The sequence below is a fragment of the Eretmochelys imbricata genome, chromosome 16, assembly GCF_965152235.1.
Source record: "Eretmochelys imbricata isolate rEreImb1 chromosome 16, rEreImb1.hap1, whole genome shotgun sequence".
Classification (NCBI taxonomy): Eukaryota; Metazoa; Chordata; order Testudines; family Cheloniidae; genus Eretmochelys; species Eretmochelys imbricata.
In genome coordinates, this window is record NC_135587.1 from 20,029,362 (window position 1) to 20,042,423 (window position 13,062).

Here is a 13,062-nt window from a genome sequence, read left to right on the forward strand (position 1 = left end):
ATTTGGTGTATCGCTTCATTTTTCTGCTCCTTGTTTTCCCAGAGTGTGAAACAAGGGCTTGTCTACACGGTGATATAGTGCGTGGCAAGCCATGGTGTGAATCTACAATGCATAAGCTTGTCGCCTTATGCTACCATGCACTGAAAGCTTTTATACTGTAGATTTACACCCTGGCTCACTGCGCACTAAATCGCCATGTAGACAAACTCTGAGCATTTGAGTGTGCAGGTGCCCATAGGAAGCAAAATGTGTTACCCGAAATGTAGCAGCCCAAGTTTGAAAATTGGGCCCTCACTAACTATTGCAACTGAATATAATAATCTACATATATCACTTTCTAAATGCCAACAGATGTTTCAGGTCAACAGTTTTAATAAGATCAACTGATTTTTGAAATGTCAGCTACTAGGGGTGATCAAAAACCGTGGGGGGGGGGAAAATCTCAGTTTTGTTTTTTGTTTTTGGTTGAAATTTCATTTTGACCAAAATGATCCAAGCAGACCTCTAATTATCCCATGAGTTCTTGGATAAACACTCAGCTGTGCCTAGTTAGGAGAATCACTAGAAAGGGTTAGACCAGGGGTGGGCAAACTTTTTGGCCTGAGGGCCACATCTGAGTATGGAAATTGTATGGCGGGCCATGAACGCTTATAAAATTGGCGGTGGGGGTGCAAGGAGGGGGTGAGGGCTCTGGCTTGGGGTACGGGCTCTGGGGTGGAGCTGGGGATGAGGGTTTGGCGGTGCAGGAGGGTGCTCTTGGCTGGGACTGAGGGGTTGGGGTGCAGGAGGGGGTTAGGGGTGCAAGCTCCAGGCGGCACTTATCTCAAGCAGCTCGCAGAAGCAGCGGCATGTCCCCCCTCCAGCTCCTATGTGGAGGCGTGGCCAGGCAGCTCTGTGCGCTGCCCTGTCCGCAGGTGCTGCCTCTGCAGCTCCCATTGGCCGTCGTTCCTGGCCAATGGGAGCTGCGGGGGTGGCACTCGGGACAGGGGCAACATGTGGAGCCCCTTGGCTGCCCCTATGCGTAGGAGCCGGAGGCGGGACATGCCACTGCTTCTGGGAGCTTCACTGAGCGGGGCAAGACCCTGACCCCACTCCCCGGCTGGAGCTCCAGGGCCAGATTAAAACGTCTGGAGGGCCGGATGCGGCCCCTGGGCCGTTGTTTGCCCACCCCGGGTTAGACCAAGATTTTCAATAGTGACTAGTGACTATGGATTCCTCTTATGTTCTTTTTTTTTGGTGGGGGGGCGGGGGTTGTCTTGAGACATCTTAAAGGGGCTGATTTCCAGATACTGCTGACACCTACCCTCTGAAAATTAGGCTCTTTGAAGGTGTCTCAAGTTTGGCACCCAGAATCATTTTTGAAAATCTCAGCCACACTCACGCTCACATGCTTGTACAAAACCCTTGGTTTAGTCATATACCTATGTCTGATCCAACTCACATTAAAGCCAATAGGAATCTTTCCATTGCCTTCCCTGGACATTAGATCACCCTCAGTGCCCTACTTCTGTCTAGAGAAACATAAAGGCTCATTTGTTTTTTTATATTTAATGTGCTCTAAAGAAGTGGAAACAATAAATAAGTACAAGCAAATAGGCTCCACTGTGGTTAAAATCTGGAGGGGATGGTAGGGAAATAAACCTATTTTTGGACCCAGTTGCTCACCAATCAAAACTAGTTGCAAAGGGCTTGTCTTGGAAGGGCCATGTTACTCTGTAGAATTTTGTACAAGAATAGTTGGTCCATGAATGGCCTTTAAATACCAATAAAATCAGTGTACAGTGTAAGAATTTGTCACACCCAACTGTAACAAAAAGCCTTGTTTGTATTTCATTTTAAAAAATGGCTGACGCCTTATGGAAAACTCTGAAAATATCGTATTTTAGAAGTCATTTCTACTACAGGCTGCTCACTCTCTATTACTACAGATACAGGCATGAGAACCGAAACATTGCTTTTTTAAGAGCTCGTTTGTCTCAAGTCACTTTTCCCCCATCTGAATTCATGACACAAAACAGGAGGTTCTAACTACTTTGAGTTATTGAAAATCCTATGTACTTTTCAACATGAGTGTTAACTCTGGTGTACTGGCCAAATTCCAGTTTGGGTAAATTCATTCCACCTCCTTAAATTCCCCCCAAAATTAAATTAAGTTAAACAGCTGCCAACTTCTTCCTCAAAAGCAGCTGTATTTCTGTGGTGGCTGAAAAGATTTTATGCAGTCTGCAAAGCATGTTGGCATCTTTCAGGGCAGAATATGCCACAGGAATATGAGAGATGATTCTTCTTTAGTCACAAATTTCTCAAAAAAAACCCCAAAAATTATGCCCCAGGTATACATACTGTAGGCAGAATATCACAGAAGCTGATGAACACTGAAAAAGCAAGAACCTGGTAGAAAGCAAGTATCCGTAGAAAGAAAGGGTGAAGGATGAGAAATATGGGAAATATGGAAGGCGCTTAAGTCCTTCAAGCATAGGAGTAGATCCATTGACTTCATTGGAATGACTCACATGCTTAAAATTAGACAGTTGCTTAATTAGCTTCCAGAACCAAGGTCAATATGACCCAAATTTAAAAAATATTTAGCAGTACAGAAGTGTTTGCAAAATATATGTCTAATCTGCAAACGAAAAGTGAAACTCTGACTCCGTTGAAGTAAATGGCAACACTCTGGCTTCTGTAGAATGAGGATGTCACCCAGAATGGGTGATTTGCACATACAAATGCACCTAGATAACCATTTGGACATAACATTAATCCATGCAATTGCTCACTCTGTTTGTATTGGCAGGCCTATCTTGTCTGAATGTGTTGTTCAGTACTCTGCAACATGCAAGCCAAACTGAATCTGGGTGTCCTGCTCTCAGAGTTTTGCATGAGGCATCAGTGTCTCTTAAAAGACTGATTTTCAACATGCGTTTGTGAGTGATGGCGCCTGAAGGGGTAGTGCATGCAGGAGTGGTTGCTGTATTTGTCTTTGCCAGGCTGCTGAACCAGGAGTCGCCATTGGGTTACTGTGCGGTTAATAATAATTAACTGTTATTGTTAATTTTTATTTTTTGCAACTTTCTATGAGTGACAGCGGGGGTCAGGCCCAAAAATATTATTAGGACCACTCTGATCAAGGCCACTACATCTCAGCTAACCTATGTTTTATCAGGATTGTTTTAGAAGATGCTCAACTAATGGTTGCAAAGCTTAAATGAAACTTTAGAGCCTTCTCTCCTAAGGTGCATGGGAGTTTTTTGCTGTACACATCTAAGGCAATAATATGACCACAGTAATCCAAATGATGATCCTTTCTCAACTGCGTCTCTAGGGAATTTACATCTTTTGACGTGTCATTTTTGTCATTGCAGTCTGTTAAATGGTCCAGAACCATTAGTCAAGGTCACCTCCAATGGTTTGGTGGCCCAGTGTGGGAGCATCAGGTTCGGGAAGTCAGCTAGGACCTCTGGTATCTTGAATTAAGAAGCAGTCCCCACCGCAGTATATGGACAGGTGCTGTGTGTTTTACATTCAGATGAGTATAGGGTAGCAGACGGAGCAAAGCAGCCAGTGAGGATAGAGGGAGAAAACCATCATCTCATATGTGGTCAAATTGCAAAGCTAAATTTGTTACAAACATGTTAGTGGCTTAAAAATCCTTCCTTCCCCACAGTTCTTTTGTGGAAATTTGGATGCAGTCTTTCATCAAATCTCAGATTTCTGCAAACTTCAGCCTTCTTTATTCATGACCCTTTTGTGTTTGCTTTCCCTGTGCTTCACTGTCGCAGATGCCAGTGGAAAGAGTGTCACTCTACGTTTGAATATAAAATTCACATGGCCTAGCAATAGCTGGCAAGGAACTTACTTAAGGAGTTGTCTGCCTTCACCTTGTTTCTTGCTGTGGTTCCTTTGCAGTACACTGAGGGGGATGGGGAAGGTGACACCTATTATTATGAATATCCCTACTACGAGGACACCGATGACACAGGAAAGGCAGAAGCACCCACTGCCAAGCCTGTTGATGCTGAAGAAGCTGCTAGAGAGGTGACTGAAATTAAAGAGGTAGGTGACTGGGGGGAGGTGGCAAGCTCCTGTTTTGTTTCATCTTGTGCTTTATTGAAAAGCTTGCCATTCTGAATTTTTATAGACCCATAAATGGCATGTGGGTGAAAGGCTGGAGACTTAAAATGGAAGAAACTACTGTAGATACGTCTGCATTTGTGCTTTGTGCATGCAGTGTGAGGTTTCCATAGTAATGTGATGCCTGTACTTTGAGCTGAATGAGGATGGGGAACAAGCTTGGTGGTTTATGACACCTTGTCTCTCCAGCAGAGCTAGAAGAACGCGGCTGTGACCTTGCAATCAGAGCATGATTAGCCATGGTCTGCACCTGAAAATATACTTGAAGCAAGGTCTTGCATATATGTCTACAGGGAAGGTTAACTTTGTGCACTAAGGATGTGTCTACGCTGCAAGTGAACGTGTGATTGTAGCACAGATCGGCACATCCGTGCTAGCATTAATCTAGCTAGCACAGCTAACAATACTAGTGTGGACATGGCAGCACGGGTTCAGCAGAATACATACCCAGGGTCCCCGGTGGGCTTGTACTCTGATTGCTGGCCTGTAATGCCACATCTACACTCGTATTTTAACCCATGCTAGCTGGATTAAAGCTAGAATGAATGTCACCCCATGCCACAATCACACCTTCACTTACAGTGTAGGCAAACCCTACATCACTTCCACAATGATAGGTTTCAGAGTGACAGCCGTGTTAGTCTGTATTCAAAAAGAAAAGGAGGACTTGTGGCACTTTAGAGACTAACCAATTTATTTGAGCATAAGCTTTCTTGAGCTACAGCATCCGATGAAGTGAGCTGTAGCTCACAAAAGCTTATGCTCAAATAAATTGGTTAGTCTCTAAGGTGCCACAAATACTCCTTTTCTTTCCACAATGGTAGTTGCTTTTGCCTTCAGAGCCTTTTCAGTTGTGCATTTTGAATTCCTGAATCTCAAGGCCTAAATTTTCAGAAGTGTCCATCAGCTTTGGGGCACCCACTCAGGCTGGATTTTCAGAGCTGCTGAGCAACCCCTGGCTCTATTGCCATCAGTTGCTCCGAACACCTGAAAACCAGGCCCATAGGTCTCACACTAGGCACCCAAAATTAGTAATCACTGCTGATGGCGTAGTTCTGAATCCTTACAAGCTTTTCACTGAGCTATTGATCAGCTGCCTGCTTGGTTTTAAGGAGTCTTCCTGTTTTAGACAAGAAAGGAATTTTCAAACCCACATCTTAGCTGGTAAGAGAGCCAGAACATCCTCTACTTTCTCTAACCGGGCATTGTTTGTATTTTGCAATAGGAGCTCACCCCTCTGCCCACACAAGCACCTACAGTGGTGGAAAACATGGAGGAGACGAAAGAGGATGAGAAGCTGGATGACCCCATCGTGGACGAATATAATTATGAAACCATTAACGAGGAGTACTACACTCCCCTCCCTTATGAGGACCTCAACTATGAGGATATAGACACTCAGGATACCCTTACTGAAGAAGCTGTCGAAGCAGAAGTCCCCGCCAGCACAGTCATCACCCCCACCGTAACCAATGTAATTTCCTCCAAGGAGTCTTTGATTTGTCCTTTTCTTTGTTACTTTTAAGTCTTGACAGCAAAGGATCTAATGTGATAGTCGTTATGGAAAAACTTGAAGTGTCCAAGGCACTTGTGGAGAAAAAGGCCTCCCTGAAAAATGTAATCCTCCTGCATTTTCCCTGTGTGAACACAGCACTGCTGCATAGAACTGGTTGAAATTTTTCTCATGAAAAAAGTTTTCCTGTCAGAAAATCTGTGTTTAGTCAAAATCGATGTTTTGTTCAGAAAAATGTTGGTTTTGACGATTTTGTTTTTATTTCCAGTCGGGAGAATCAAAACATCCGATGAAGTGAGCTGTAGCTCACGAAAGCTTATGCTCAAATAAATGTTAGTCTCTAAGGTGCCACAAGTCCTCCTTTTCTTTTTGCGGATTCAGACTAACACGGCTGCTAGTCTGAAAACGAAACAATTGTTTCAAGTCAGAATTGTCAGTTAAATTTAAAAAAATTGTTGATTTGATAGAAAATGTCAATTTTTTTTCATTTGCACATTTCCTGTTCAATTCTGAGAAATTTTTCAGTATTTCAAATTTTTGTTCCCATTTGGAATGGAAGCTCATTTTGAAATGTCAGAATTTCTCATGGCTATGAATGTTACGTTTTCCTAACAGCTCTACTAATAGTCAGGTGAGATTCAGGCTTCCACAGTGAACATGATGTGGAGTGATTAAATTTTCTGGTGACCCTCTCTCTCTATGTTTTGGATGAAATGCACTGCACTCCCTACAAGTTAGTTAATATTCAAGCAGGTCTATTCCCCTCCCCCTCGCAAATTCTACAGTTTCAGCCCATTTGTTCTTTGTGAAAAATTGTCACTATTTTTTTGGCCAGTTTCTGTTAAATATACAGATATGGGGAAATTCTTACATTCCCAAAAATAAATTAACTGAGATATGGAGGGAAACCTTCATCCCAGAAGTTCAACAAAACCCTGCTGCAGAGCAACCCAGTAGCAAATATCTAAAGCTGGTAGAAATTTGAAAAATTTGAAATTAAATTAAAAAAAAAATCCCTCTTCATTCTGCAGCTAGCTGTGTCACTGTTCGAAATATCTGAATCTTAAAAATTTCAAATTTTAAAGGGTAGTATTATATTTTTTTTTCCAAAATTGTTTCCTTTTTGTCCTGACCTGCTCTAGCAATGACTAGCTGAGTTACTGGGCAGGTCTTGATAGACATTTAGGTTATGTAGACAATCAGTTTTGTGCTGTCTCATTTTGTGGCACCTGTTATCTCAGAGGGGTCCATCTGTCACCTTTTGTCCAAGAAAGGCTGGCTGTAAGCTTGAACACAGCTGCTTTCTGGAGCTCTTTGGGTTGTTTCCTGATAGCATCTGTGAATATTCCATATTTAATGTGTCCTGCCCTTACCATCTAATATTGATGTTGAGATGGGTCCCTATTGATGTTGTCATCAAATTAGTCTAGAAGTGTCACGTCTGTGCCTACTAAATTTCTCTCCCAACCAGGAAATAACCCTCTTCTGGACTTCTTCTCTGCCCAGAAGCCTTGACAACAAATATCAGTAGTAGGAAAATATTTCCCAGGAGAACTGGCAGAGATTTTGGTTGCTTCTTGAATAGAGAGGGAGAATTTAGTTGTCATACTGACAAAAAAACACACCTCTCTGGGAAGCAGCGAAAGGTGTCAAAGATGCAGCGAAGGCTGGCCAAGAGAATTAAAGTTTGGAATAGATGCTTCCCTGAATGAATGAAAAGGTGTCATGGAAGCTGGCCAAATGGAGATCCAAGCAGCTGTAGCAAGACAGGAGAGGAGCCAGCAACAGATGAAGGAAAATCTCAAGGCAGAGATCAAATCCAATCAATTGGGAATAAAAAATGCAGTGAAGGAGGAGAGTGAGGCTGTATGAAAAGATACAATGGCCTGGGAAAATGTGTTGAAGAACCGAGCACCAGTCCTGAACAAACAAATAGATGAGAAGGTTTCCCAAGAAATATAAAACGGCCAGAATTCTTTGGCCAAACTGGAACTCTCTAGGAGAGAAGCTAGAGATGGGATTAGATGGCTTTGGATGAGGAAATGAGAGGCTCAAAGATCAATTTAGTTGTTAGGATATGGAATCAGAAAAGAAACAAGCTTCAGGTAAGGAAACGTTAAGACTTTGTGCCTAAGCTCTAACACCAGGATGCTCTGCAGGGCACATTGAACGGTGGCCAGTCTGTGCTCATAATATGGAAGCATTCAGTGTTAGAAGGGAAAAAACAGCTTCCGGAGAGGTTTATTTTTCCCAATTTAACATCTTGATGCAAATGAATTGTTGACAAAATGAACAGGGAGTCAGCAGGCTTAGCAGCTAGCTTGAACTAATCAGACTGAATGATGCAGCTGGAATTAGCCCCAGAAAAGAGAATGAGTTATCTTGACCTGATGAATGCCCTTAATGTGAGGTTCGGGCTATCTCCCTATCTGAGTTGATCCAAGTTTGTTTAAAGCCAAGGAAGAAAGAACAAGGTAAATCCATCAGCGCAAGTAGAGGACTTTCGTAGGTTAATGTGTCTGGCATATCTTCAGACCAAGGCAGGCATGCCAAATAAATGGGCAACAGGCCAGTTTATTGGTGACCAAGAGGATCGCTTGAAAATTAAAATCAATGGGTGGAAGCCATAGGCCCTGCATGCCACTGTGGACTTTGAAGGATTTGAATTTCCATTGCAATGCAGCAGCACACCAAACTGCTCATGGGAGAGGTTGAAATGGGGCCCTGCAATCTTGAAGCCTAAATCTGTGTCTAATTTTCGTGATGAGACGTGGAATTCAGGTTAGAGACAAAGTTGAGAGGTTTGCAAACACATCATGCTCAGTTTGACACACAGAATGTCAGCAGCAGCACAAAGGCTACGGGAGACACTTCTTGCAAGCCCTGATCCTGAGAACGAATTGTCAGACATTCAGTCCAGCCTTGCCATCACTCGTGATGTAGTGATCACTCTTCATCCACTTCAAGAAACAGAATGGCACTCAGTCCCAGGGGCAAACCATGGAGTTACTTGGAGTAGCTATACAGTTTTTGTTTACAGCCAGTGGTGGCTAGATTGGGCCTGTCAACAACAGAAAAGGGCAGTTTGCCAGCTGTTGAATACAGAAGTAAAAAGTTGAAATAATATGGGAATTGGGGAGAGTGAACAATAAATCCCACAACCTACTGGAAGTTTCTTTTCCTGAGGCAGATGGTACTGGCCCCTGTTGGAAACAGGATACTGGTCTGAATCCAGTGTGGCAATTCCTAAATTCCCATCCTAGTCCTTTAATAAGATCAGGAAATGTGTGCTGTGAACATTAGTCCAGGCCTGTTAATAATCCTGGGGGATAGGTATTATAAAACTGGACTCCATTGGAAACTGTGATTGGAGAACTATCAGCAGTTCACAAATGGGGTAACTTGGGTTTATAAGAATGAAACTTTTGGAGTCTGAGCCTGGGCTTTTGGAAGCAGATTTAGTCAATGAACTCATATTGGGTTTAGATTTCATTGTAGCTAATAACTGTGTGATAACTGCCAGTGAAGCAATTCTGAACATTCAGTATGGAGAAATACGCCTGTGAAAGATGGGAACTAAGTAAAAATATGCTTTGTTCGATGACTGCTCTGCAGGGAGCAATCTGTTCTCCTCTTCCGGAGGTAGGTGTCACAGTTTCAAATTCGTATCTGCGTAATTTTCCAACAAAGGGAGTGGTGGAAAATCTGGTTTGAATGAGGTTCTTTGAAAGTGACAAAAGAAATTGACTAACTTTTGGGTGATTTTTTCAGGCCAGTTTGTGACCCAGATTATTTGAGGGGGGGGGTTTCCTCAAAATTTCACCAAAAAGTTCATTTTTCACACTGAACCCCCTCCTTTGTCAAAAATTTCAAAAAAAAATATTGCTTCTTTTTCAAGCAAATTGATTTTTTTTTAATGGAAAAAATATGAAGACTTCAGTGTTTGAGTTTATAGCATTTTACATTTCAAACAAGAGGGTCTTCCAGGATGTTACGTGTTTATGGCAAGCAACAGATTCTAATGTCTGAAGAATTACCGTTAAACTGAATCTAGTGAAATGTGAACTCTTGCTAAGAGAATGCCCTGGTCAGCTGATCAGTGAGAAAGACATTCCACTGGGTGAAGGAGAGGAAGAGGTGGTGCAGAAGTGGCTAAATTCCTTCTGGCTCACAGATATATAGAGTTTTCTAGGACTCTGTTTTCATTTCTGGGTTTGCCAACATAACAGAATGTGCGTATGTTAAGTGAGAAAAGAAAACCCGAGAGTAGAAGCTAAACTGTGATTTCATTGGCGAATACTTGGCCTTTGCAGAGTTAAAAAAGGCACTTCACTGTGTCAGTGTTTGCTTACCCATGTTTAAAACCCCTTTCAGATTAGACCCAGATGCTCATGCTTATGGAATATGAGCAGTTTTGGCCCAAGAACAAAGATTGGAACTGATGGTGGCATATTACAGCAGCTCTAAATTTTTCCTTTCTGGTGGTGAAGTAACTTCTCTCTGAACTATTGGAAGTAATTAAGCCATGGACCATAAAAAGAGAAGGAGTACTTGTGGCACCTTAGAGGCTAACAAATTTATTAGAGCAACCATGTTCATTATTACCTGCATGGGAGAAAATCTGTGCTCAGAACAGACATACTTCTTTACAATGCTCTTTAGATTCCAGAGTGCCATGGGACAGTTGGCCTGGAGGTTACAGAAATTACGGGACTATGATATTGTTGCACACAGGCTTGGCCAGAAGCAAGGAAATTCTGATGCTTTGCCTAGAGGTCCTCTTTTGCTGAACCCTTGCATACATTTCCTCTTAAGAATCAGAAGAGGGTATTATTTGGGTAGGGAGAAATGTGTGCTAATGAATGAATAGTACCCTCTCAGATGCCTAAGTGCAAATGTTCAAAGTTCTGCTTTTGGAACAAGCCTAACTGTAAGATTGGATCCCAGAACAGTTCGGGAATGAACAAATGGAAGATCCTGGTATAAGGAAACTTTGATTTTCCAAAAAATTTGGGAGGGTCTTTGTAAAATCTGGGATTCATCATGATAAATTTCAGTTTCAGTATGAATTTTAATTATGGGCCAGATGTAAATTTCTGTATGCTTGTTAACCTGGAGATTTGGCTATCTGGGGTTTGGAATGACCTAGGGTTTCAGCACTTCGTCTCATGCCTCTTAATGTGGGGTGTCTGGAACTTTTTGTCATGTGTTATTGCTCATACTCTGCGTGGTTTCTCACACATGGTATTTTACACATGTAATACATTTCGTGAAGCATATAGGAAATCCGGGGGACATGTCATATTGAGTTCCATACGGGTGTAGCATTTTATATCTGTAATTCTGCTGGCAAGTCCCCTTGAAAGAGTTCATTGGTCGTCCCTTGAAGCCTTTAGATGCTACTTTACTAAACATTCTTTTATTATTGCTTTGTATTTGTATTTACTTGTGCCATCATCGTAAAGCTTATTCACCCCTGCTCCTCTTTATTTGGGAAATGCACAAGACTCCTCCCCTTAGTTTTTAGAGCATGTGTTGGGTTAGGGGCATCTTTTGTCTGACACAAGCTGCTGTTCTTGTTTTCAGGCCGAGGTGGAAACGGGTCAAGAGGAAGACGACCAAGATAAAGACTTTACTGAAGAGACAATAAAAGAGTATGATGGGAATTACTATGATACCTACTATGACCGAACTGTCTCTCCTGATATTGGGCCAGGAATGCCTGCTAACCAAGAAACAGAGTATGAAGGGGTAATGGAACACTTTTTCTGACTCCAGACCCTTTTTGAATTTCTTTCTATCTGCTTTCTTAGCCCAGTTTTTTAGCCTTTGGAGGGATAGGAAACCTCGACCTACTTCCTCAATCCCTTTCACTTCCCCCAGGTAATATGTAGGAGTTATAAAAGGAAAAGGCACATTAGATTCCTAGTTCTTGTCTACATGGGAGCACTCAGAAAAATTAATCTGAATTAACTAAAGTTATGAATTTTAAATAAATTAAACTGCATTAAACCCCTATGTGGATGCTGTCATTCAGAATTAAAGTGCCTTACTTCTGTTTAGTTTAATTCACTTCCAGAATGAATTAAGCAAAATCAAATTACGGCCACTTAAATTCTGAAAAAGTGTGTCCACATAGAAATGTAATCCACTTTAAAAGATAATTTGGATTAATTTTCCTGAATGTTTCTGTGTAGACAAACTTGTTGATTCCAAGGCCAGAAGGGACCATTGTGATCATCTAATCTGACCTCCATCGTAACATGGGCCATAGAACTTCCCCCAAATAATTTCTGTTTGAACTAAAGCATTTTATTTTAAATAAAGATCAAAACTTGATGGAAAAGTTGCCAGCAATTAGGTCGCCTTAATTTATCCTGCTGCATATGGAAGCAATAATGCCCTACAAATACCTGACCTCTGAAATTGCTGTGCACTAGAGAGATGGAACAGAACCTTAGATAGTAACAAAATGAGTCTTTGCTCCTTTTTTAATATGTGTCTTCTGCACCCATCTGCATCAAGTTCAGTCCTTGGGTGGTGTGGGCTCTGCTGACTGCATCTTGATCATGTTTCTGGTTCCCAGTCTGAATCCAATTGAGACAGCAAGCTTATATCCTTTGTTTAACTCATTGCCTGTGTTTCTCTTGTGTGTTACAGATTGGTGGCCCACGAGGTGAGAAAGGGCAGAAGGGAGAGCCTGCAATAATTGAACCGGTAAGGGTGCCCTTCATCTACAAAGATTTCTTCTTCGGGGGTGGGCATGTGTATATGGAATTGTATGGTACTGAAGCAGAGTTCTGTGTAGCTCGAAAGCTTGTCTCTTTCACCAATAGAACTTGGTCCAATAAAAGGTATTACCTTCCCCACCTTCTCTATGAAATTGAAAAGCAGTCGTAGGTCTGTATGTTTGGTAGTCACTTATGCTCCCAGCTGCAGCTCGTAGGGAAATGGTCAGTATTTTCCATGAAATAATTTCAAAAGAAATAGAAAATTTTTCATTTTATGAAAAAAAAAAATTCTGTTAGAAATTTTCTGGATTTTTTAAAATAAAAATTGAAAATGCTTGGGGGGACATTTATTTTAAGAAACAGGGATAATTTGGAAAGAAATTAACATTTTCCAATTGGTCCTTTTCTCCCCTCCCACACCCCAAAAAGCTATTTTTGTTTGTAACAATTCTTTGGCCAAATTTCTTTTTACCAGTGTTCTGTACAAATGGCGAGAGCCTGTCTTAGTACTCCAATGGCTTTTACTTAGTCGTCGGTTTGAATTACAGCCCTCCCATCTGACTCCCTGCAGTTCTGGGAGAGCTTAGATCCGGGTCTGAACTTTACAGCTCAAGCCCATCCTTAATTATACAACTGAGGAGCACACCTCTGTGGCAAGGAAAGGGTTCTCCCAGCACACAGCTGTGG

At 41.9% G+C, this 13,062-nt stretch overlaps 1 protein-coding gene across 1 annotated transcript in view; it reads left to right on the forward strand.

Annotated features, from left to right (window-relative positions):
• Positions 1–13,062, forward strand: part of COL5A1 (collagen type V alpha 1 chain) — a 244,255-nt gene that overhangs the window by 109,234 nt on the left and 121,959 nt on the right. Inside the window, exons 6-9 of the mRNA XM_077835961.1 lie at positions 3,907–4,053; positions 5,357–5,605; positions 11,231–11,395; positions 12,305–12,361. Coding sequence (XP_077692087.1) covers positions 3,907–4,053; positions 5,357–5,605; positions 11,231–11,395; positions 12,305–12,361 — 618 coding nt within the window. The remainder of the gene's footprint in view (positions 1–3,906; positions 4,054–5,356; positions 5,606–11,230; positions 11,396–12,304; positions 12,362–13,062) is intronic.